This window comes from Salvelinus namaycush, chromosome 15, assembly GCF_016432855.1.
Source record: "Salvelinus namaycush isolate Seneca chromosome 15, SaNama_1.0, whole genome shotgun sequence".
Classification (NCBI taxonomy): domain Eukaryota; kingdom Metazoa; phylum Chordata; class Actinopteri; order Salmoniformes; family Salmonidae; genus Salvelinus; species Salvelinus namaycush.
The window spans coordinates 2431577-2453088 of record NC_052321.1 but is presented as its reverse complement, the minus strand read 5'-3'; the positions used below and the strand labels follow the sequence as shown (position 1 = coordinate 2453088).

Here is a 21512-nt window from a genome sequence, read left to right as displayed (position 1 = left end):
CGTGGACCGTCTCAGGAGGTTCCGGACTGTGGACCGTCGTAGGAAGGTTCCGGACTGTGGACCGTCGTAGGAAGGTTCCGGACTGTGGACCGTCGTTGGAGGTTCCGGACTGTGAAACGTCGCCGGAAGCTCTGGACTGGGAACTGTCGCCGGAAGCTCTGGACTGGGAACTGTCGCCGGAAGCTTAGTGCGTGGGTCCAGCACTGGTGGTACCGGGCTGGTGACACACACCTCAGGACGAGCGTGAGGAGCAGGCACAGGACGTACTGGACTGTGGAGGCGCACTGGAGGCCTGATGCGTGGGACCGGTACAGGTGGCACCGGGCTGATGACACGCACCTCAAGGCGAGTGCGGGGAGGAGGCACAGGACGTACTGGACTGTGGAGGCGCACTTGAGGCCTGATGCGTGGGACCGGTACAGGTGGCACCGGGCTGATGACACGCACCTCAGGGTGAGCGCGGGGAGGAGGCACAGGACGTACTGGACTGTGGAGACGCACTGGAGGTCTGGAGCGTAGAGCTGGCACAACGCGTCCTGGACAAATGACCACCTTCGCATGGCAGGTGCGGGAAACTGGCACAGAACGCACTGGGCTGTGAAGGTGCACTGGGGATACAGCGCGTAGAGCCCGCGCAGGATATCCTGGACCGAGGTGGCGCACTGGAGACCAGGCGCGCTGAGCTGGCACAACCCGTCCTGGACAGATACCCACTTTAGCACGACAAGTGCAAGGAGTTGGCACAGAACGCACCGGGCTGTGAATGCGCACTGGAGACACAGTGCATATCACCGCAACATATGGTGCCTGACCGGTGACACGCTCCCCGCGCTGAGTACGGGGAGTTGGCTCTGGTTCAAAACCTGGTTCTGTCAACCACCCCCTCCCCAAAAAAATTGTTGAGGCTGCCTCTCGGGCTTCCATCGTGGCCGCGAACCCCGGTGTCGATGTTGTTCCTCCCTTGCTGCCTCCATCTGCTCCCATGGAAGGCGATCCTTTCCAGCCAGGAACTCCTCCCATGTCCAGGATCCCTTACTGTCCAAGATCTCCTCCCATGTCCATGATGTCTGCTCCTCCTGGCCACACTGCTTGGTCCGTTTGTGGTGGGATCTTCTGTCACGCTCGTCGAAAGGAGTGGACCAAAATGCAGCGTGGTATGTTTCCATCCTTTATTTGGAAGAGAAACTAAAAGAACAAAAACAATAAAGCGAACAAACGAAACGTGAAGCTCAGAGTAGTGCTCACAGGCAACTATACATAGTCAAGATCCCACAAAGCACAATGATCCCCAATCAGAGACAACGATAAACAGCTGCCTCTGATTGGGAACCATACCAGGCCAACATAGACATATAATTCCCCTAGATAACCCACCCTAAATCACACTCCGACCTAACCAACATAGAGAATAAACAGCTCTCTATGGTCAGGGCTTGACAATGATATGTTACGTTTGGTATGGTTACATAAGACAGAAGATTACTTAAGGCAAAAATGAAAGTAAGGTGGTTGGTCTGGGTGGATGAGTGTGCGTATAACGCGAACGTCTAGCAACCCAGAGGTTGTGTGTTCCAATATCATCACAGAAAACGTTAGTGTTTTAGCTAATTAGCAACTTTTCAACTACTGACTATACTTCCATAAAGGCCCCAGGTTAAAGTCTGACCCAGGATAGTAATAACACCTTGTCCAACCGTATGCTGGGTATTTCTGGTTAGCACCTACAGGCAACAAGACCATAATTAGGATATAACAGTGCCTTCGGAAAGTATTCAGACCCCTTGACTTTTTCCACATTTTGTTACATTACAGCCTTATTCTAAAATTGATTAAATAAAACAATTTCCTCAGCAATCTACACACAATACCCCCTAATGACAGAGCGAAAACAGGTTTCTAGACAATTTTGAGGAAAAACCTTATTTACATCAGTATTCAGACCCTTTGCTATTAGACTCAAAATTGAGCTCAGGTGCATCCTGTTTCCATTGATCATCCTTGAGATGTTTCTACAACTTGATTGGAGTCCACCTGTGGTAAATTAAATTGATTGGACATGATTTGGAAAAGCACACACCTGTCTATATAAGGTCCCACAGTTGACAGTGCATGTCAGAGCAAAAACCAGGCCATGAGATCGAAGGAATTGTTTGTAGAACTCCAAGACAGGATTGTGTCGAGGCACCAAAAAATGTCTGCAGCTTTGAAGGGCCCCAAGAATACAGTGGCCTCCATCATTCTTAAATGGAAGAAGTTTGAAACGACCAAGACTCTTCCTAGAGCTGGCCGCCCGGCCAAACTGAGCTATCGGGAGAGAAGGGCCTTGGTCAGAGAGGTGACCAAGAACCCAATGGTCACTCTGACAGAGCTCCAGAGTTCCTCTGTTGAGATGGGAGAACCTTCCAGAAGGACAACCATCTCTGCTGTACTCCACCAATCAGCCCTTTATGGTAGAGTGGCCAGACAGAAGCCACTCCTCAGTAAAAGGCACATGACAGCCCGCTTGGAGTTTTCCAAAAGGCACCTAAAGACTCTCAGACCGTGAAACAAGATTCTCTGGTCTGATGAAACCAAGATTGAACTCTTTGGCCTGAATGCCAAGCGTCACGTCTGGAGGAAACTTGGCACCATCCCTACAGTGAAGCATGGTGGTGGCAGCATCATGCTGTGGGGAGGTTTTTCAGCGGCAGGGAATGGGAGACTAGTCAGGATCGAGGCAAAGATGAACGGAGCAAAGTACAGAGAGATCCTTGATGAAAACCTGTTCTAGAGTGCTCAGGACCTCAGACTGGGGTGAAGGTTCACCTTCCAACAGGACAACGACCCTAAGCACACAGCCAAAACAATGCAGGAGTGGCTTCGGGCAAGTCTCTGAAAGTCCTTGAGTGTCCCAGCCAGAACCCGATCGAACATCTCTGGAGAGACCTGAAAATAGCTGTGAAGCGAAGCTCCCCATTCAACCCGACAGAGCTTGAGAGGATCTGTAGAGAAGAATGGGAGAAACTCCTCAAATACAGGTGTGCCAAGCTTGTAGCGTCATACCCAAGAAGACTCGATGCTGTAATCGCTGCCAGGTGCTTCAACAAAGTACTGAGTAAAGGGTCTGAATACTTATGTAAATGTGATATTTCAGGTTTTATTTATTATAAATTATTATAAATTAGAAAACAATTTTACAAATCTGTTTTTGCTTTATCATTATGTAGATTGATGAGGGAAAAAAACGATTGAATCAAAATGTGGAAAAAGTCAAGGGTTCTGAATACTTTCCAAAGTCACTGTTCACTGGGGATCGAACCATCAACTACGGACCTCATAAAGTCCATGCGAAGCCCCCGCTCTATTGCTGAGCTACCTGGGCTTGTATTCAAAAATCATCTCAAGGGTAGGATTGCTGATCTAGGATCAGCTTTGCCTTTAAGATCATAATGAATAGCATTACATAGACGGGGGGGACCTGATCCTGGTCCTGTCCATCTCACCGTGGGGGGGACTAAGAGGAGGAGGCCCTAGGGCCTCCTCCTCTTAGTCCCCCCCACGGTGAGATGGACAGGACCAGGGCCTCCTCCTCTTAGTCCCCCCCACGGTGAGATGGACAGGACCAGGGCCTCCTCCTCTTAGTCCCCCCCCACGGTGAGATGGACAGGACCAGGGCCTCCTCCTCTTAGTTCCCCCCCACGGTGAGATGGGGAGGAACAGATTCCGGCATGTGGTGTCTTCCAGCTGCTCCGACAGACGGCCCGGGAATTTACGACAGGGCGGAGCTTCTCATGCGCATATTGCACAGATGGACCCCTGGACGCTGCAGTGGGCTGCAGACCTATCTGTGTGGGTGTGGTGCTCCCAGTCACTGGGAGAGGGGGTGGGGTTGACCGGATCGCAAAATAGTCTTCTCTGCTTCTTCTTATTGAACACTTATCCTACAGTGTTAGTTATCCTACAGTGTTAGTTATCCTACCGTGTTAGAGTTATCCTACCGTGTTAGAGTTATCCTACCGTGTTAGAGTTATCCTACAGTGTTAGAGTTATCCTACAGTGTTAGTTATCCAACAGTGTTAGTTATCCAACAGTGTTAGTTATCCTACAGTGTTAGTTATCCTACCGTGTTAGTTATCCTACAGTGCTAGTTATCCTACAGTGCTAGTTATCCTACAGTGCTAGTTATCCTACCGTGTTAGTTATCCTACAGTGCTAGTTATCCTACCGTGTTAGTTATCCTACAGTGCTAGTTATCCTACCGTGTTAGTTATCCTACAGTGCTAGTTATCCTACCGTGTTAGTTATCCTACAGTGCTAGTTATCCTACCGTGTTAGTTATCCTACAGTGCTAGTTATCCTACCGTGTTAGTTATCCTACAGTGCTAGTTATCCTACAGTGCTAGTTATCCTACAGCATTAGTTATCCTACAGTGCTAGTTATCCAACAGTTTTAGAGTTTTCCAATAGTATTAGTAGGTGCCCAACTTCTTCACTGAGTCAGAGTGTTACATTCTGAGAAGAAACCAAATCACAACTCATGTCAGTAGGAGATTTGTAGAGTCTCTCTGGACGGATGATCCATTGCATAATCAATGCTAACAATCTGATATTGTATGTCACATTATGTGCAGAATTCTGCATTTGGACTCTTGAACTTGTTGATTACGCTCATTACAAGAAAGGTTTCATAAAGTTATAGACACCATCGAAGCACATACTCTCATAAGCATTATTAAACTAACTCAACTGGTCTAACCTGAATAGCCCCTAAACTAAAGAATTACACCACAGTGGGAGGAAGTTTCTATAGGCTACTTATGTTGTGCTAAATATGTTGTTCATTATGACAGAGACCAAATAAAAACGTTTAAATGATATCTGAAGGCAAGCTACGTGCCTGATGAGGTAATACATTAATTACCACCCAGATCATAATAACCACTTTTAAACGTTACAGGAGAATGATGGACACGACATTAAACTAGTATGCCTTTTCTGTGCCCGGAGGAGGTGTAAATAAACACTGTTTGGTGTGGCAAGAGGGACTTTTACAAGAGAGATGTGATTTCATTTACCTGCCATGACCGTTTAGTCCTCCCTTCCTTTCAGAGCGCGGCCTTCGTTGGGTGGGACGGTTTTGTTTGCCATGTCTGCAACAGCGAGTGACACGAGCAAAACAACGTTGCAAGCGAGCAGTATTTGTGCTTGCGTGAATAACAGTAAATATGACCTCTTCTGTACTTGGACAGTAGCCATTGAACTGCGTTACACTGCCGTTGTGTTGGAATATGGGAGGAGTCAAGCGACATCGAATGGCCATTGACATGAATATTCAACGTGCGTGGGGGACGTTGTGCACTGAATAATAACTAAGTAGGGGTTAATATGACTTTGGCTCAAAAGCCTACGGTGCAGTCTGTGCGGGAACAAAATGACATTTAAATAAATATCCACATTATCCACGTTAAGATCGCCGTTCAGCATGCAAATGAGCTTTTCACCATCCTCCATTGCTCATTCTGCAGGTTAGTTCAGGGCGGTGCATCTGTTTCAATGCAGCAAATGCAGAGTCCCATTTTGTGGGGATTTCCAAGTAATTCATGTGTTTTATGTTTGGTGTTAATCTTGATCATTATTGCATTAATCTCCTAAACAAAATGATACAACATTTGCATGAGTGACGGTTCTTGGTGAATGAGGATACCAGATGTTAACAGACTAGTGACTGAAACCTTTGAAACAAAAGGAAAATGGTTGAGCATTCAAATATGTCGGTCCATATCTGACGTATTTTCATTGAATAACCATGCACTTTCTTCCACTGTTTAGGCCTAGTATTGGTCCAGTGCTGGTTCCGCTGTATGAAAACTAGTATTGGTCCAGTGCTGGTACAACGGTATGAAAACTAGTATTGGTCCAGTGCTGGTACAACAGTATGAAAACTAGTATTGGTCCAGTACTGGTACAACGGTATGAAAACTAGTATTGGTCCAGTGCTGGTACAACAGTATGAAAACTAGTATTGGTCCAGTGCTGGTACAACGGTATGAAAACTAGTATTGGTCCAGTGCTGGTACAACAGTATGAAAACTAGTATTGGTCCAGTACTGGTACAACGGTATGAAAACTAGTATTGGTCCAGTGCTGGTACAACGGTATGAAAACTAGTATTGGTCCAGTGCTGGTACAACAGTATGAAAAAAGTACCTTGCGTGGCTGGCAAAAAAGGATATGCCCAGAATAAATCATGTTTTAACAGACTCTCGGAATAAAATAATATCCATTTTGTGGATGATGCTATGGCACCTTTGAATGTTTCTCTTTAAAATGAGGGCATATGACGCAAGTTAAAGGGTGAGATCCCCGTGTCCCTCCCTGCTCACTGAAGCCTAGGAGTTCTATGTAACCCTGTAGAATGTCTTTTCTGAAGGACACTTTGTCAATAACAAGCTTGCCAAACATTTTGCTGGAATAACCTTCGAAATTACCTTTTTGCACAAGGAGTGCAATATTTTCAAGGAAGATTAAATATTGCAATCACCAGATATTAATCACACATTTTATTAAGCCATCTTATTCACCCGACCTTATTAACCCATCTTATTCACCTATCTTACTAACCCATCTTATTCACCAGACCTTATTAACCCATCTTATTCACCTATCTTACTAACCCATCTTACTAACCCACGTTATTCACCCATCTTATTCACCCGACCTTATTAACCCATCTTATTAACCCATCTTACTAACCCATCTTACTAACCCATCTTACTAACCCATCTTACTAACCCATCTTATTCACCCATCTTATTCACCCGACCTTATTAACCCATCTTATTCACCTATCTTACTAACCCATCTTACTAACCCACGTTATTCACCCATCTTATTCACCCGACCTTATTAACCCATCTTATTAACCCATCTTATTCGCCTATCTTACTAACCCATCTTACTAACCCATCTTATTCACCCATCTTATTCACCCGACCTTATTAACCCATCTTATTCACCTATCTTACTAACCCATCTTACTAACCCACGTTATTCACCCATCTTATTCAACCGACCTTATTAACCCATCTTATTAACCCATCTTATTCACCTATCTTACTAACCCATCTTACTAACCCATCTTACTAACCCATCTTATTCACCCATCTTATTCACCCGACCTTATTAACCCATCTTATTAACCCATCTTACTAACCCATCTTATTCACCCATCTTATTCACTAGACCTTATTAACCCATCTTATTCACCCGACCTTATTAACCCATCTTATTCACCTATCTTTACTAACCCATCTTACTAACCCATCTTATTCACCAGACCTTATTAACCCATCTTATTCACCCGACCTTATTAACCCATCTTATTCACCTATCTTTACTAACCCATCTTACTAACCCATCTTACTAACCCATCTTATTCACCAGACCTTATTAACCCATCTTATTCACCTATCTTACTAACCCACGTTATTCACCCATCTTATACACCCATCATATTCACCAGACCTTATTCACCCACCTTATTCACCACACCTTATTCACCCACCTTATTCACCAGACCGTATTAACCCATCTTATTCACCCACCGTATTCACCCATCTTATTCACCCATCTTATTCACCCGACCTTATTAACCCACCTTACTAACCCATCTTATTCACCCAACTTATTCACCAGACCTTATTCACCCACCTTATTCACCAGACCGTATTAACCCACCTTATTCACCCACCTTATTCACCAGACCTTATTCACCCACCTTATTCACCCATCTTATTCACCCATCTTATTCACCCATCTTATTCACCAGACCTTATTCACCCATCTTATTCACCAGACCTTATTCACCCATCTTATTCACCCATCTTATTCACCCATCTTATTCACCAGACCTTATTCACCCATCTTATTCACCCATCTTATTCACCAGACCTTATTAACCCATCTTATTCACCCATCTTATTCACCCATCTTATTCACCCAACCTTATTCACCCAACCTTATTCACCCACCTTATTCACCCATCTTATTCACCCATCTTATTCACCAGACCTTATTCACCCATCTTATTCATCAGACCTTATTCACCCATCTTATTCATCAGACCTTATTCACCCATCTTATTCACCAGACCTTATTCACCCATCTTATTCACCCATCTTATTCACCAGACCTTATTCACCCATCTTATTCATCAGACCTTATTCACCCATCTTATTCACCAGACCTTATTCACCCATCTTATTCATCAGACCTTATTCACCCATCTTATTCACCAGACCTTATTCACCCATCTTATTCACCAGACCTTATTCACCCATCTTATTCATCAGACCTTATTCACCCATCTTATTCACCAGACCTTATTCACCCATCTTATTCACCCATCTTATTCACCCACCTTATTCACCCATCTTATTCACCAGACCTTATTCACCCATCTTATTCACCAGACCTTATTAACCCATCTTATTCACCCATCTTATTCACCCATCTTATTCACCCAACCTTATTCACCCACCTTATTCACCCATCTTATTCACCAGACCTTATTCACCCATCTTATTCACCAGACCTTATTAACCCATCTTATTCACCCACCTTATTCACCAGACCTTATTAACCCATCTTATTCACCCACCTTATTCACCAGACCTTATTCACCCATCTTATTAACCCATCTTATTCACCAGACCTTATTCACCAGACCTTATTAACCCATCTTATTCACCAGACCTTATTCACCCATCTTATTCACCAGACCTTATTAACCCATCTTATTCACCAGACCTTATTCACCAGACCTTATTCACCCATCTTATTCACCCACCTTATTCACCAGACCTTATTAACCCATCTTATTCACCAGACCTTATTCACCAGACCTTATTAACCCATCTTATTCACCCACCTTATTCACCAGACCTTATTCACCAGACCTTATTCACCAGACCTTATTAACCCATCTTATTCACCCACCTTATTCACCAGACCTTATTAACCCATCTTATTCACCCACCTTATTCACCAGACCTTATTCACCAGACCTTATTAACCCATCTTATTCACCCACCTTATTCACCAGACCTTATTAACCCATCTTATTCACCAGACCTTATTCACCAGACCTTATTAACCCATCTTATTCACCCACCTTATTCACCAGACCTTATTAACCCATCTTATTCACCCATCTTATTCACCAGACCTTATTCACCAGACCTTATTCACCCACCTTATTCACCAGACCTTATTAACCCATCTTATTCACCAGACCTTATTCACCAGACCTTATTAACCCATCTTATTCACCCATCTTATTCACCAGACCTTATTCACCAGACCTTATTCACCAGACCTTATTCACCCATCTTATTCACCCACCTTATTCACCAGACCTTATTAACCCATCTTATTCACCAGACCGTATTAACCCACCTTATTCACCCATCTTATTCACCAGACCTTATTCACCAGACCTTATTAACTCATCTTATTCACCCACCTTATTCACCAGACCGTATTAACCCACCTTATTCACCCATCTTATTCACCAGACCTTATTCACCCATCTTATTAACCCATCTTATTCACCAGACCTTATTCACCCATCTTATTCACCAGACCTTATTCACCAGACCTTATTCACCAGACCTTATTAACCCATCTTATTCACCCACCTTATTCACCAGACCTTATTAACCCATCTTATTCACCCACCTTATTCACCAGACCTTATTCACCAGACCTTATTAACCCATCTTATTCACCCACCTTATTAACCCATCTTATTCACCAGACCTTATTCACCAGACCTTATTCACCCATCTTATTCACCCACCTTATTCACCAGACCGTATTAACCCACCTTATTCACCCATCTTATTCACCAGACCTTATTAACCCATCTTATTCACCCACCTTATTCACCAGACCGTATTAACCCACCTTATTCACCCATCTTATTCACCAGACCTTATTCACCCATCTTATTAACCCATCTTATTCACCAGACCTTATTCACCAGACCTTATTAACCCATCTTATTCACCAGACCTTATTCACCAGACCTTATTAACCCATCTTATTCACCAGACCTTATTCACCAGACCTTATTAACCCATCTTATTCACCAGACCTTATTCACCAGACCTTATTCACCCATCTTATTCACTAGTTTGCCTAGATGTTACAATCACAAACAAAGAGAACACACATTGACATATTAATTGTTTTTAAGTCGCTGTCTCTGGCCGTGAGAAAGGTCTACCTGGTACTATGTTTTTCAGTGGGTATTCATATGCATTGGCTGATACATTTGGGGCGGCAGGTAGCCTAGTGGTTAGAGCGTTGGACTTGTAACCGAAAGGTTGCAAAATTGAATCCCCGTGCTGACAAGGTAAAAAATTGGCGTTCTGCCCCTGAACAAGGCCGTTAACCCACTGTTCCTAGGCCGTCATTGAAAATAATAATTTGTTCTTACCTGACTTACCTAGTTAAATAAAGGTAAAATGAAATTTAAAAAAATAAAAACATACTGTGTGTTGCCTACTTATGAATGAGAATCACATACAAAACATTAAGACATAGACCGACCAGGTGAACCAAAGTTCATTGGTCACATACACATGATTAGCAGATGTTAATGCGAGTGTAGTGAAATGCTTGTGCTTCTAGTTCCGACCGTGCATTAATATCTAATAAGTAATCTAACAATTTCACAACAACTATCTAATACACACAAATGTAAAGGGATAAATAAGAATATGTACATATAAATATATGGATGAGCACTGGCCACGCAGCATAGGCAAGATGCAGTAGATGGTATAGAGTACAGTATATACATATGAGATGAGTGATGTAGGATATGTAAACATTATATAAAGTGACATTGTTTTAAGTGACTAGTGATACATTTATTACATCCAATTTTTAATTATTAAAGTGGCTAGAGATTTGAGTCAGTATGTTGGCAGCAGCCACTCAATGTTAGTGATGGCTGTTTAACAGTCTGATGGCCTTGAGATAGAAGCTGTTTTTCAGTCTCTCGTCCCAGCTTTGATGCACCTGTACTGACCTCGCCTTCTGGATGATAACGGGGTGAACAGGCCGTGGCTTGGGTGGTTGTTGTCCTTGATGATCTTTTTTGGCCTTCCTGTGACATCGGGTGGTGTAGGTGTCCTGGAGGGGAGGTAGTTTGCCCCCGGTGATGCGTTGTGTAGACCTCACTACCCTCTGGAGAGCCTTGCGGTTGTGGGCGGTGCAGTTGCCGTACCAGGAGGTGATACAGCCCGCCAGGATGCTCTCGATTGTGCATCTGTAAAAGTTTGTCAGAGTTTTGGGTGACAAGCCGAATTTCTTCAGCCTCCTGAGGTTGAAGAGGTGCTGTTGCGCCTTCTTCACCCCGCTGTCTGTGTGGGTGGACCATTTCAGTTTGTCCGTGATGTGTACACCGAGGAACTTAAAACTTTCCACCATTTCCACTACTGACCCGTCGATGTGGATAAGGGGGTGCTCCCTGTGCTGTTTCCTGAAGTCCATAATCATCTCCTTTGTTTTGTTGACGTTGAATGTGAGGTAATTTTCCTGACACCACACTCCGAGGGCCCTCACCTCCTCCCTGTAGGCCGTCTCGTCGTTGTTGGTGTCACGAATCCCGCTTCCTTGTATTGATTATCGGGGGGTTGAATGATATTACGGTCAAGAACAAGTACCCCTTGCCCTTGATGAGCTCCGCTTTCGACTCTTTACAGGGTGCTACTGTGTTTACGAAGCTTGATCTACGCAATGCGTATCATCTGGTTCGGATCAAGGAGGGGGACGAGTGGTTGACTGGGTTCAATACACCTATGGGACATTTCGAGTACCAGGTGATGCCGTTTGGACTTTCCAACGCTCCAGCAGTGTTCCAAGGTTTGGTGAATGACGTGCTGAGGGATATGATCGGTTTGTTTGTGTTCGTTTACCTGGATGACATCCTTATTTTCTCCAAGGAGCTTTCCAGCCACATCCAGCATGTTAAGCAGGTCCTGCAGCGGTTATTGGAAAACCGTCTGTTTGTGAAGGCAGAGAAGTGTGATTTTCACGCCCACACTACATCCTTCCTTGGGTACATCATCTCCAGGGGTGAGATCAAGATGGACCAAGAGAAGGTTCGGGCGGTTCGGGATTGGGCCCAGCCCGGTACGAGATTGCAGCTCCAGAGATTCCTGGGATTTGCGAACTTCTATCGGAGGTTTATCCGTGATTACAGCCGGGTGGCCGCCCCTTTAACTGCCCTGACGTCTTGCACCAGAACTTTCTGTTGGACTCCTGAGGCAGACCGAGCATTTCTGAACTTGAAGAGCCGATTCACCAACGCCCCGATTCTCTCTCAACCTGACACTTCCCGTCAGTTTGTTGTTGAGGTGGACGCATCTGATGTGGGGGTGGGCGCCATCCTGTCCCAGCGTAGCTCCACTGACGGTAAACTCCATCCCTGCGCCTTCTACTCTTGTCGTCTTTCACCAGCTGAGAGAAACTACGATGTGGGTAACCGGGAGCTTCTCGCTGTGAAGCTTGCCTTGGAGGAGTGGCGTCACTGGTTGGAGGGAGCGGAGCAACCGTTTGTGGTCTGGACTGACCACAAGAATCTGGCTTACATGCAATCGGCTAAACGTCTCAACTCCCGTCAGGCCAGGTGGGCTTTGTTTTTTGGACGTTTCAATTTTTCCCTGACGTTCCGACCTGGGTCGAAGAACGGCAAGGCGGACGCCTTGTCCCGGATGTTCTCCAAGACAGAGGAGAGTGGGGCCAAGACTGAGACGATTCTTCCCCAGAACCTTGTCATGGGAGCCGTTACATGGAGGATTGAGGAGGATGTGATGGCGGCCCTTCGGACGCAGCCCGGCCCCGGTAACGGTCCACCCGGTCGGTTGTTCGTGCCTGAGTCGGTCCGTTCTGATGTCCTTCAGTGGTCCCACGCCAGCAAGATAGCTTGTCACCCTGGCGTTGCCCGGACTATGGCGCCTCTGCGCAGACGTTTTTGGTGGCCTGCCATGGGAGAAGATACCCGGAGGTTTGTTGCCGCTTGTCCTGTTTGTGCGCAGAATAAGAGTACCAATCGGCCCAGCCCTGGGCTTCTTCACCCCCTACCTATTCCCCGGCGACCTTGGTCGCATCTGGCCCTGGACTTTGTCACGGGGTTGCCCTCTTCTGGTGGGAACACGGTCATTCTGACCATTGTGGACAGATTCAGCAAGTTCGCTCACTTTGTCCCCATCTCCAAGCTTCCATCTGCCACTGAGACGTCCGAGATCCTTGTTAGGGAGGTTTTCAGGGTCCACGGATTGCCCAGTGACATTGTTTCTGACCGTGGTCCTCAGTTTACCTCTGCTGTCTGGAGATCCTTCTGTTTGGCCATTGGAGCTACAGTCAGTCTCACATCGGGTTTTCACCCCCAATCTAATGGTCAGGCGGAGAGAGCCAACCAGAAGATGGAGTCCACGCTGCGCTGTCTTGTCTCCTCTGATCCCACCTCTTGGTCCTCTCAGTTACCCTGGGTCGAGTATGCCCATAATACTCTCCCTTCATCTGCCACTGGGATGTCTCCCTTCCAGTGCCTGTATGGTTACCAACCTCCCTTGTTTCCTTCTCAGGAGAGGGATCTCTCGGTTCCCTCTGTCCAGGCCCACATTCATCATTGCCACCGGACCTGGCATCGGGCCAGGAAGGCCCTCCTTAGAGTTTCTGACCGGTATCAGATCCAGGCGAATCGTCGCCGTATTCCTGCCCCCGCTTATACCGTCGGAGATAAGGTTTGGTTGGCTACACGGGATCTTCCTCTACGGACTGAGTCGAGGAAACTGTCACAGAAGTTCATTGGTCCGTTTGTGGTGGAGAGAATCATTAATCCTGTTGTGGTTCGACTCAAGTTGCCTGCAACACTTAGAGTACACCCCACCTTTCATGTCTCCTGCCTCAAGCCGGTTCTCCTCAGTCCTCTGTTGTCCCCTCCTCCTCGTCCTCCTCCTCCTCGGATGATCGGAGGTGGTCCTGTCTACACGGTGCGCCGCATCATGGACTCCAGACGGCGGGGTAGAGGGTTCCAGTATCTCGTGGATTGGGAAGGTTATGGTCCAGAGGAGAGGAGTTGGATTCCTCGGCGTCAGATCCTTGATGCTGACCTGCTTCGTGACTTCTACCGCCTCCACCCTGGCGCTCCGGGTAGTACGCCCGGTGGCGTTCGTCGGAGGGGGGGTACTGTCACGAATCCCGCTTCCTGAGTCTGTTTTTGCCTGTGTTCTGTCCTGGAGTGTTTTTTCCGGTGTCCTGGAACGCACCCTGTCTGGTTGCCGGGCGACGTAGCTGGTTGGGAGATCTCTGATTTACCGCACCCGTTTCCAATCCGCTATCTGCACACCTGGTCCTGATCATCACCCCTCCACTTCATAAGCACTGACCTGACATCCATTCCCTGCCGGATCGTTAGCCATGAACAGTATGTCGTGCCAGCGTATCAGCCTCCATTTTGATAGAGTTTGTTTTGTTGTTTTGTACGTCTTGCTTGCCTTGAACTTACCTCCGTTCTCTCTGTCAACAGTCATTCCCCCGGAACACTCATTCCATCCCTACCTGGTCGTCGGTGGCTTCTGTTACTCCCTTGGATCTGCCAATTCAATCCCATCAACTCAACTCCGCTGCCCGCTCCGCTACCTGGATCTTTCTATCTCTACACTTAAACTTGTAAATAAATACTCACCTTCGTCTTACTCTCCTTGTCCTGGTCTGCTTCTGGGTTCTACGTTAGAAAACCGTGACAGTTGGTAATCAAGCCTACCACTGTAGTGTCGTCTGCAAACTTGATGATTGAGTTGGAGGCGTGCATGGCCACGCAGTCGTGGGTGAACAGGGAGTAAAAGAAGGGGCTGAGAACGCACCCTTGTGGGGCCCCAGTGTTGAGGATCAGCAAGGTGGAGATGTTGTTTCCTACCCTCACCACCTGGGGCGGCCCGTCAGAAAGTCCAGGATCCAGTTGCACAGGGCGGGGTCGAGATCCAGGGTATTCCATAGGTATTCCTCTTGTCCAGATGGGTTAAGGCAGTGAGCAGCATGATTGCGATTGCGTCGTCTGTGGACCTATTGGGGCAGTAAGCAAATTGGAGTGGGTCTAGGGTATCAGGTAGGGCGAAGGTGATATGATCAGGTGAAAGCTATGATCCCTTTTTGATGTCACTTGTTAAAATCACCTCTATCGGTGTGGATGAAGGGGAGGAGACAGATTAAAGAAGGGTTTTTAAGCCATGAGACAATAGAGACATGGATTGTGCATGTGTGCCATTCAGAAGGTGAATGGGCAAGACAAAATATCAAGGCTTTCACCTAATGTTTTGTACACTCAGTGAATATTACATATAACAGAATGTGTAGTTAGGCTATTCCCCATGTCTTCCACAAATCTCTCTCTCTGGATATTGAAGCTCAATCACCTGCGGAGGAGCTGAGGGTTGGCTGAGGGACTTTGCAATGCAAATGTGAGGTAATTACCCAAGCCAGGAGAATGAGTGGAACGCAGCTCAGGCAGAAATAGAACAAGAGGGAAACAGACAGGGAGTGAGGTGAAAGGTTCACTAGCCGGTTGATTCTGGCTGATTGGAGGGGTGTCGTGTAGGAAAGGGAATCACAGACGATAGTTGAGCCCATTTGCTGTCTCTGTGTGTGTCCTCTTTTTTGTCCCCTACAAATGATGAATGTGTTCTGGGTTTTTCCTGACTCTGGAGAGATTTGGTTAGGTTGTCGTTCTGTGGTTAGGTTAATGTATGGGCTGATCTGATCACCAAATCTGCATGGATGGAGAGGTGATATTCACAGTAGATGCAAACCCTTGAGCTGTTTAACAGTGCATTGTGGGTAACTGTGTGTTGTCAGTGGTACTTATCTATTTTTTACTTAACACTTATTTTATTGATTTTTCTTAACTTCTTAATGCATTGTTGGTTAAGGGCTTGTAAGTAAGCATTTCACTGTAAGGTCTGTTGTATTCGGCGCATGTGACAAATACAATTTGATTTGATTTGGTATGGTACCTTCTTGGACAGTCAGCAGGAGAGCTAAACAACATGCCAGCTGGTTTCAGTCAGAAGAAGCGGTTATGAAGATCTGGGCTGAGTATCAAAGAGATTACCAAATGACCTGGAATGAACAATCATGAACCCACTGAACGGCTCATCCATTCTGTTTGACTGCAGTAGTCGTTATAATACATTGTAAAACACCTAGGGTCTCATTCAATCGAAAGGTTTGGGGTTGCGTGTGTGTGTGTGTGTATTGTTTGGGGCATCTGAATCAGTGTGTGTCTGTGTATGCGTCCGTTGTTTCAGAAGAGAGCTCTCGTTGTCCCGGGCAAGTGGGATTGTGGGACAGTTGGGCTGGTGGAAATGTGGGACAGCAAGAGGAATTGTGGGATGGAAAATGGCATTGTGGGACGGCAAGTGGAATTGTGGGATGGCAGGTGGAATTGTGGGACGGCAGGTGGAGTTGTGAGATGTTTGGTGCCGATAAACAAATGGGCTGATGATTATCTCTGTGGTTAAAAATGTCTTGTGACTCTCTGACAGAGCGTTTCCACAGGGATGCAGTGACAAAGACCTGATTGGCAAAATACACACATTTGATCCAATCCTAAAAAGTATCAGTTACCCTGACACATGAAAACGTGGCTTATTTATTGCCTCGAATGACCCACTGACCTTATGTGTATAAAGCCAGGGTTTTCTCCAGGTCAGGTTATGTGTATATTCTGGGCTCTGTCTAGGTCATGTCTAGGTCATTACTCCCACTCTGTCACAAGCAGTCAGCGCATTCAGAAGCACAGCACAGGAAATGTAGTGGCACAAGGTCACCTTGTAAGCATGACACCTCGACTGATCTCGCTGCCTGTTAGATCATTGTTTTAATGTTTTAAGTCAGTAGAGAGAGAGAGAGAGACTGCACAACAGCAGAACCTGAGACGGAGCTGCATTTCCTGACAAAATGTCAAAAATATTAAACAATTAGAGAGTATCATTACCCCAAATTTGAAACCCTTATTCAAGGTTTCAAAGACCTCTCTGATGAGAATAGGCTACCCGTCCTGTTGGGGGAGGACGCAGAGAGCTGTGGGTTGGCAGCGCACTACATTGCTGCCTGCCATAAGATGAGGGACAGTGTCTGACAGACCAACCAACCTGCACATGTCCTCTCCTGTATGCTTATTGTTATTGTTGAATGTATGGTTATTTTGACACTTGGTTATTGTTGTTCTGTTGACAATTTTGATTCTCATTTTTATATTGTAAATATCCAAAATAAGCTTTGGCAATATGTACACTGTTGTGTCATGCCAATAAAGCAAATTGAATTGAATTGAGAGACAGAGAGAAAGAGAGGCAGAGAGAGAGACAGAGAGAAAGAGAGAGAGAGAGAGAGAGAGAGAGAGAGAGAGAGAGAGAGAGAGGCAGAGAGAGCGAAAGAGAGGCAGAGAGAGAGAGCGAGAGAGAGAGGAGGGAAGTACTATGGAGGATTAAGAACATTATCTACTAGTGCTCAGAGATTCGTGTATGTAGTTTAAGTCTTCCCCTTTTACCACACATTATCCTCCAGAAATAACTTGGTTTATTAAAGGACTGGGCCTGATGCAGCGTGTTCTACATGGTTTATTAAAGGGCCTGACGCAGCTTGTTCTACATGGTTTATTAAAGGGCCTGGTGCAGCTTGTTCTACATGGTTTACTAAAGGGTCTGATGCAGCTTGTTCTACATGGTTTATTAAAGGGCCTGATGCAGCTTGTTCTACATGGTTTATTAAAGGGCCTGACGCAGCTTGTTCTACATGGTTTATTAAAGGGCCTGACGCAGCTTGTTCTACATGGTTTATTAAAGGGCCTGATGCAGCTTGTTCTACATGGTTTATTAAAGGGTCTGATGCAGCTTGTTCTACATGGTTTATTAAAGGGCCTGACGCAGCTTGTTCTACATGGTTTATTAAAGGGTCTGATGCAGCTTGTTCTACATGGTTTATTAAAGGGTCTGATGCAGCTTGTTCTACATGGTTTATTAAAGGGCCTGATGCAGCTTGTTACACATGGTTTATTAAAGGACTGGGTCTGATGCAGCTTGTTCTACATGGTTTATTAAAGGGTCTGATGCAGCTTGTTCTACATGGTTAATTAAAGGGCCTGATGCAGCTTGTTCTACATGGTTTATTAAAGGGCCTGGTGCAGCTTGTTCTACATGGTTTATTAAAGGGCCTGATGCAGCTTGTTCTACATGGTTTATTAAAGGGTCTGATGCAGCTTGTTCTACATGGTTTATTAAAGGGTCTGATGCAGCTTGTTCTACATGGTTTATTAAAGGGCCTGGTGCAGCTTGTTCTACATGGTTTATTAAAGGGTCTGATGCAGCTTGTTCTACATGGTTTATTAAAGGGTCTGATGCAGCTTGTTCTACATGGTTTATTAAAGGGTCTGATGCAGCTTGTTCTACATGGTTTATTAAAGGGCCTGATGCAGCTTGTTCTACATGGTTTATTAAAGGGCCTGATGCAGCTTGTTCTACATGGTTTATTAAAGGGCCTGATGCAGCTTGTTCTACATGGTTTACTAAAGGGTCTGATGCAGCTTGTTCTACATGGTTTATTAAAGGGCCTGGTGCAGCTTGTTCTACATGGTTTATTAAAGGGTCTGATGCAGCGTGTTCTACATGGTTTATTAAAGGGCCTGATGCAGCTTGTTCTACATGGTTTATTAAAGGGCCTGATGCAGCTTGTTCTACATGGTTTATTAAAGGGCCTGATGCAGCTTGTTCTACATGGTTTATTAAAGGGTCTGATGCAGCTTGTTCTACATGGTTTATTAAAGGGCCTGATGCAGCGTGTTCTACATGGTTTATTAAAGGGTCTGATGCAGCTTGTTCTACATGGTTAATTAAAGGGCCTGATGCAGCTTGTTCTACATGGTTTATTAAAGGGCCTGATGCAGCTTGTTCTACATGGTTTATTAAAGGGTCTGATGCAGCTTGTTCTACATGGTTAATTAAAGGGCCTGATGCAGCTTGTTCTACATGGTTTATTAAAGGGTCTGATGCAGCTTGTTCTACATGGTTAATTAAAGGGCCTGATGCAGCTTGTTCTACATGGTTTATTAAAGGGCCTGATGCAGCTTGTTCTACATGGTTTAATAAAGGGCCTGATGCAGCTTGTTCTACATGGTTTATTAAAGGGTCTGATGCAGCTTGTTCTACATGGTTAATTAAAGGGCCTGATGCAGCTTGTTCTACATGGTTTATTAAAGGACCTGATGCAGCTTGTTCTACATGGTTTATTAAAGGGCCTGATGCAGCTTGTTACACATGGTTTATTAAAGGGCCTGATGCAGCTTGTTCTACATGGTTTATTAAAGGGTCTGATGCAGCTTGTTCTACATGGTTTACTAAAGGGTCTGATGCAGCTTGTTCTACATGGTTTATTAAAGGGTCTGATGCAGCTTGTTCTACATGGTTTACTAAAGGGTCTGATGCAGCTTGTTCTACATGGTTTATTAAAGGGCCTGATGCAGCTTGTTCTACATGGTTTATTAAAGGGTCTGATGCAGCTTGTTCTACATGGTTTACTAAAGGGTCTGATGCAGCTTGTTCTACATGGTTTATTAAAGGGCCTGATGCAGCTTGTTCTACATGGTTTATTAAAGGACCTGATGCAGCTTGTTCTACATGGTTTATTAAAGGGCCTGGTGCAGCTTGTTCTACATGGTTTATTAAAGGGTCTGATGCAGCTTGTTCTACATGGTTTATTAAAGGGCCTGATGCAGCTTGTTCTATATGGTTTATTAAAGGGTCTGATGCAGCTTGTTCTACATGGTTTATTAAAGGGTCTGATGCAGCTTGTTCTACATGGTTTATTAAAGGACTGATGCAGCTTGTTCTACATGGTTTATTAAAGGGTCTGATGCAGCTTGTTCTACATGGTTTATTAAAGGGTCTGATGCAGCTTGTTCTACATGGTTAATTAAAGGGCCTGATGCAGCTTGTTCTACATGGTTTATTAAAGGGCCTGATGCAGCTTGTTCTACATGGTTTAATAAAGGGCCTGATGCAGCTTGTTCTACATGGTTTATTAAAGGGTCTGATGCAGCTTGTTCTACATGGTTAATTAAAGGGCCTGATGCAGCTTGTTCTACATGGTTTATTAAAGGGTCTGATGCAGCTTGTTCTACATGGTTTATTAAAGGGTCTGATGCAGCTTGTTCTACATGGTTTATTAAAGGGTCTGATGCAGCTTGTTCTACATGGTTTATTAAAGGGCCTGATGCAGCTTGTTCTACATGGTTTAATAAAGGGCCTGATGCAGCTTGTTCTACATGGTTTATTAAAGGGTCTGATGCAGCTTGTTCTACATGGTTAATTAAAGGGCCTGATGCAGCTTGTTCTACATGGTTTATTAAAGGGTCTGATGCAGCTTGTTCTACATGGTTTATTAAAGGGTCTGATGCAGCTTGTTCTACATGGTTTATTAAAGGGTCTGATGCAGCTTGTTCTACATGGTTTATTAAAGGGCCTGATGCAGCTTGTTACACATGGTTTATTAAAGGGCCTGATGCAGCTTGTTCTACATGGTTTATTAAAGGGTCTGATGCAGCTTGTTCTACATGGTTTACTAAAGGGTCTGATGCAGCTTGTTCTACATGGTTTATTAAAGGGTCTGATGCAGCTTGTTCTACATGGTTTATTAAAGGGCCTGATGCAGCTTGTTCTACATGGTTTATTAAAGGGTCTGATGCAGCTTGTTCTACATGGTTTACTAAAGGGTCTGATGCAGCTTGTTCTACATGGTTTATTAAAGGGCCTGATGCAGCTTGTTCTACATGGTTTATTAAAGGACCTGATGCAGCTTGTTCTACATGGTTTATTAAAGGGCCTGTTGCAGCTTGTTCTACATGGTTTATTAAAGGGCCTGGTGCAGCTTGTTCTACATGGTGTATTAAAGGGCCTGGTGCAGCTTGTTCTACATGGTTTATTAAAGGGCCTGGTGCAGCTTGTTCTACATGGTGTATTAAAGGGTCTGATGCAGCGTGTTCTACATGGTTTATTAAAGGGTCTGATGCAGCTTGTTCTACATGGTTTATTAAAGGACCTGATGCAGCTTGTTCTACATGGTTTATTAAAGGGCCTGGTGCAGCTTGTTCTACATGGTGTATTAAAGGGTCTGATGCAGCGTGTTCTACATGGTTTATTAAAGGGTCTGATGCAGCTTGTTCTACATGGTTTATTAAAGGGCCTGATGCAGCTTGTTCTACATGGTTTATTAAAGGACCTGATGCAGCTTGTTCTACATGGTTTATTAAAGGGCCTGGTGCAGCTTGTTCTACATGGTTTATTAAAGGGCCTGATGCAGCTTGTTCTACATGGTTTATTAAAGGACCTGATGCAGCTTGTTCTACATGGTTTATTAAAGGGCCTGGTGCAGCTTGTTCTACATGGTTTATTAAAGGGTCTGATGCA

At 45.0% G+C, this 21512-nt stretch overlaps 1 protein-coding gene across 1 annotated transcript in view; it reads right to left on the bottom strand.

Moving 5' to 3' along the window:
- The window catches only part of LOC120059724 (rab11 family-interacting protein 5-like), a 5497-nt gene extending 4435 nt beyond the window's left edge, over window positions 1-1062 (bottom strand). The window contains exon 1 of the mRNA XM_039008779.1: window positions 1037-1062. Coding sequence (XP_038864707.1) covers window positions 1037-1062 — 26 coding nt within the window. The remainder of the gene's footprint in view (window positions 1-1036) is intronic.
- Between the last annotated feature and the right edge of the window lie 20450 nt (window positions 1063-21512).